The following is a 4,978-nucleotide window of genomic DNA, read 5'->3' on the forward strand; positions in this document are numbered from 1 at the left end:
GCCACTGTAATAGCTAATATACAGAGTAGGGCTGCCAAGTGGGGGCGGGGAAACCCCCGCTTTGAAGGCCCGATTTCTGCTGCAGCGGAATCGGGCCCTGGGGGGAACTCCGCCCCCCAAGGCTGCGTCACCAGAGGTGATGCAGCCACGTCGCTCATGTTGGGGGCATGGCTCAGATCGTCGGGGGGGAAACCATATGGTTTTCCCCGACGATCGGGGCCACGCCCCCAACGTGAGTGACGTCGCACGTCACTTCTGTTGATGTGCTGGCGGCGCGCGCATGCGCATCCGGAGCTGGCTCCCGAAGCCGTAGGAGCCTCCCCCGCCGGTGAGTTTGCCAGACTTGGAAACCCTAATACGGAGTGGGGTGTGTTTGGGGTGTGGGTTTCCTTGCACATATAAGCCGGCCTGCGAGCCGAGCAAGTTGACTTGTTCTTAACGAATAAAAGTACATAAGCTGAAATCACTTGTCCGTCTTCGTACTTTTCACAGACTAACCTCCATCACGGAATGGTTGCTGTGAGGTATTATATTGTGTGATATTATAAGCCACTTTTGGTTCCCCTTGGGGGGGAAAAGCAGGCAATCAATACAGCCATTAGATCCAGTGTTATTTGGGCTGCTGAAATGGGATTTTTAGCTGATGCTTTTATTATTCTGTTTTACATTGGTTACTTGATGGCCAGATACTGTTTTATTGATATATTTTTAAAAATGTTTATAGATTGTGATTTTAATTTATTGAAAGCTATACAAAATGAAATGGTAGCATAGAAATACCAGGAAAAATACTTCACAGTTCCTATCCATGGAGAAATTCTTTTATAAGCATATGCTGTTTTTATCCATCACTTTCTTCTTCCACAATTCCATAAAACGTCCAGGTCATGGGTATATGCTTAAGCCATTTAGAAACCAATGAGACAGAAGCAGCACACAACCCTGTGCGACATTATAGCTTAAACCTTCTTATTCATCATGAATCAACTCTTCCTACTTTTTCTTTTCAAAATGGGTGATCAGGAAAGATTTCTGGGGGATATGATAATGCTGGCTACCAATCTAAGATGTTTTCCATTTATATTGCTCTTTGTTTCATTCAAAGTTTATGAAGGCTTTCTCCTAGGCAGAAGGTGAAGTGTTTTGGTGTGAGAGTTCATCTCAATCTATTCACTCGCTTGTCAAACACAAATGTCAAATCAGTAGCACTAAAATGGCTTTTGAAAAGAGAATGACTACAGTGATGTGAACAGAATCTTTGGAAGTGAAAATGAAACTTCAGTGGTTAGCATGAAAGTTGTGCCTCAAGAATGAAAGTTGTGCTTCAGGAACTGAAATTGTAGGTTAAATTTAGCTAGCCTGGAGACTGAAGTGTTAATGTACAGTGAAAAATCTCAATGTCTAACACAGAAGAACCACATTTTGCAAGTGTGGAAAGGCTGCGATTAACATTAGTAAGGCTTCTTTATATTTTAGTATGCATGCTGTGTTTTGACTCTATCTGGGTATTGTTTATTTATCAGTCTAGTTTCTATCCTAGCCTTTCTCCAAGGCACTCAAGCATAGTGAGGTTATACCGTTTCATTCTTACAAGGAATCCCATTAGGTAAGTTACGCTGAGGAGCCTGGTGCCTTGACCAAGGCAATTCAATGCACTTTGCAGCTGTCTAGGAATTAGAATCCAGGACTTCCCAGTACAATTCCAGTGCTCCATCCATGAATGTTTCATCCTACCATTTTAGGACTTTGGTTTTTGTTTTTGCTGTGCAAGGAAATCTTATATGCAGGTGAGGTTGCCAGCTCCAGGTTGGAAAATGCTGGAGATCTGGGGGCAAAGCCTGGGAAGGGCAGAGTTTGGGGAGGAAAGGGAACTCACCAGGGCTATAATGCATAGAGCCCCTCTGAGGCTGCCATTTCTTCCAGAGGTAGGATTGCCAGATCCAGGATGAGAAACTCCTAGATATCTGGGGATGGAGCCTGGGGTGGGGGGCAGGGACCTCGATGGGGTACAATGCCACAGAGTCCACCCTCAAAAGCATCTGTTTTCTCCAGGGGAATTTACCTCTGTAGTCTGGACATGAGCTATAATTCTGGAGCATCCCTAAATCCCACCTGCATACTCACATCTTGAAATGCACCCCTTACGTCTAGTGTGAACTGGTACAGTCTGCTTTACCTTAGAAATTTTCCTTCTAATCTGATATGCAGGCAAAGCCTAACTCAGTTTTGAACAAGAGCCAAATCCTTGAAGTTATTTGATATTATGACTAAAAGCTGATTGCTATCCGTGCAAGACTGTAACTGTTTAGGACTGCACTGCAGGCAGGGCTCTAGTCGGGGGGGAGCTCTCAGGGACGGAGCTCCGGAAGAGAACCTCTAGGGGGCGGGGCGGTCACGTGGTGAAGCCCCGCCCCCTTCTTTACCCCGCCCTCTGCTTCGATCCTCATTCCGTTTGGGAATGAGGATGAAGCAGGAGGGTAAGTAGCCGGGCCTTCTGACACACTTCCGGTGATGTCAGGGGGTGTGGCCTTCTGTCACTTCCGGTGATGTCAGGGGGTGTGGCATATGCAAATAAGTTATGCTAATGAGTTATGCTAATGAGCTCCGGCAGCTCTTTTTTTACAACAAGACCCCTGACTGCAGGTTTGAAGGAATATGATATATATTTTTTCAATAGACACATTGATGTACTTTTTTTCCATTTCCTGAAAACAGAAAATGACTGAAGCTGAAAGTAGATCTAAGAAAATTTTTAGACAATGTTAGCAGTCCTTTTAAAACAAATAAATAAATTGGTTGGGAGATATTTGGAGCAGCTGATAAAAGACTGATTTTTTTTAACCTTAAGAGGAAGCATCAATAAGGATTACAATGTAGTTTCACAGGAATATATGTACCACATCCCATCCATCCATCCATCTCCCCCCCCCTCACACACGCAAACTGACAAAGCAAATTAGAGTAAAACCTTTGACAGGTTTTAAGGGTATGGATGAGAAAAAGAAAGGAGGAAAGAAATTGTGAAGGATTTAAGTGGAGGAGAGGGTGGAGAGGTGTTTGTAGTCTATGCCTATATTAAACAGCTACTTTAATATTAAAAGCAATAGAGGAAGAAGAAGAGATTGGATTTATACCCCGCCCTTCACAACCCAAAGATGTCTCAGAGCGGCTTACAAACTCCTTTCCCTTCCCCTCCCCTCCCCACAACAGACACCCTGTGAGGTGGGTGGGGCTGAGAGAGCTCTTGACAGATACTGCTCTTTTTCAAGAACAGCTCTTATCAGAACTACGGCTTGACCAAGGTCATTCAGCCAGGTGCAAGTGGAGGAGTGGGGAATCAAACCCAGTTCTCCCAGATTAGAGTCCGCTCACTTAGCCACTACATCAAACTGGCTCTCTCAATAGCCTATGCATTCCAGTAATTTAGATTCTTCACTCCAGTAACCAGTTTTTCTGTTCGTAACATGAGAAGGTTTTTTCCCCCCCTTCAAAAAAGCTGAGTCATTTCTGCTTCATCCAAAATTCCAGCCAGGGTCCAGGAAGTCCTCTGAAGCCCTACTTCTCTTTTTTTGTTTTGTTTTGCTCTCTCTTTCTAGATTTACACAAACTAATTAGCCATACATTATTCATTGTCAAATATTTAATATTCCTTTTCTTTTCCATTTGTCATTAGCAAGATTTGCATTCACTTCAGGAACAGGGTGTCTGTAAGGTGGTGGTGCTTTATAGGGTCGATTATTTAAATTGCTGGAATCTAATCAATGCCGGTAGGTAACTGATCTGCCAATATAATATTTCCTCTGTCTGTCCATTAACTGAAGTGATCAAAATCATTCTAACTCCTCCCATTCCTTTTACAATACAGCATGTGTATCTCATATTGTTGGCCTTTTATTTGGGAAATATTCTGTGTCTCTGTAATGTTTGTTACTCATAAGACTGATGAATTCTCTTCTTGCTACTAGATGTATACTATGTGAGTATTCACATCTTTTTTAAAAAATGTGCTATATTCTGTGATATTTTTGACACAGAGAAAGTTCTGCTTGCAATAAAGACATTTTCTTAAGATGTAATTTTGTAGTATATTGTAGACATGCATTAATAAAAAAACCCAGAAAACATAGCTATTATGCATTCTTCTATTTGGATTAATGTCTTGATATTATATTGATCTACAGAGTTATATAAGCAGAATGATTCTTTGTTCCTCTAAAAATTTAAGCTAAAAATGTTAGCCCATATCATGCCAACACTGAATCTTGAATTGTCATGTGCATTCTCATGCATTTTATTTACTAAGAATGAACACAAATGTTCATATTTCTTCAAGACTAAAGCTAGTGTTATAGTAAACTGTCACTGATAATATGAACCATTTTTCAGTGTTCAAACTAAAAGATGTAAAGATTAACCAGAGAGAGCTGATGTGGTGCAGTTGTTAGTGTTGGGCTATGTTTTGAGAGAACTGGGTTCAGATCCCCACTCTGATATGAAGCTTGCTGAGTAAACTTGAGCTGTTTGTTCTCTCTCACCCTGTTCTACATCACACAGCTGTTGTGTGGCTTAAATAAAGAGGGAAGAACCATGTAGGTTATCTTGGATTCCTTGGTGGAAGGTGGTGATAACTATGCAATAGGTAGTTTTGCTCAACAAAAGCAGAGTTGATTATTTTAAACCTTTAAATATATATATGAAAAATAGCTGTCTTTCATGCACAAAAATATATCTGGAATGGGACCAGAAAAATAATAAGAATTTTGTTCTGGTATCTACAAGGGGTTTCTAAGCTACGGTTGTAAACCAGTTGCTTGATCTCCAAAGGGACTCCTGAGACATGTAGTTTTGTGAGGGGCTAGCATGGGCACCAGCCTACAAGTGACAGGATTCTTGGGAGGAAAGCCATGGCAATTAAACATAAATGTAACACATGCAAATTTATTGTGTGTTTTGTGTCCCTGAAACGTAGGACTAAAAT

The 4,978-nt window shown here is 41.6% G+C and overlaps 1 protein-coding gene across 1 annotated transcript in view; it reads left to right on the forward strand.

Moving 5' to 3' along the window:
• The first annotated feature begins 3,705 nt into the window (after positions 1-3,705).
• The window catches only part of TFEC (transcription factor EC), a 49,722-nt gene continuing 48,449 nt past the window's right edge, over positions 3,706-4,978 (forward strand). Inside the window, exon 1 of the mRNA XM_015408294.1 lies at positions 3,706-3,767. Within this exon, the coding sequence (XP_015263780.1) occupies positions 3,762-3,767 (6 nt within the window). The 5' untranslated portion in view covers positions 3,706-3,761. The remainder of the gene's footprint in view (positions 3,768-4,978) is intronic.

This window comes from Gekko japonicus, unplaced genomic scaffold (genome assembly GCF_001447785.1).
Source record: "Gekko japonicus isolate JY-2015 unplaced genomic scaffold, Gekko_japonicus_V1.1 scaffold333, whole genome shotgun sequence".
Classification (NCBI taxonomy): Eukaryota; Metazoa; Chordata; class Lepidosauria; order Squamata; family Gekkonidae; genus Gekko; species Gekko japonicus.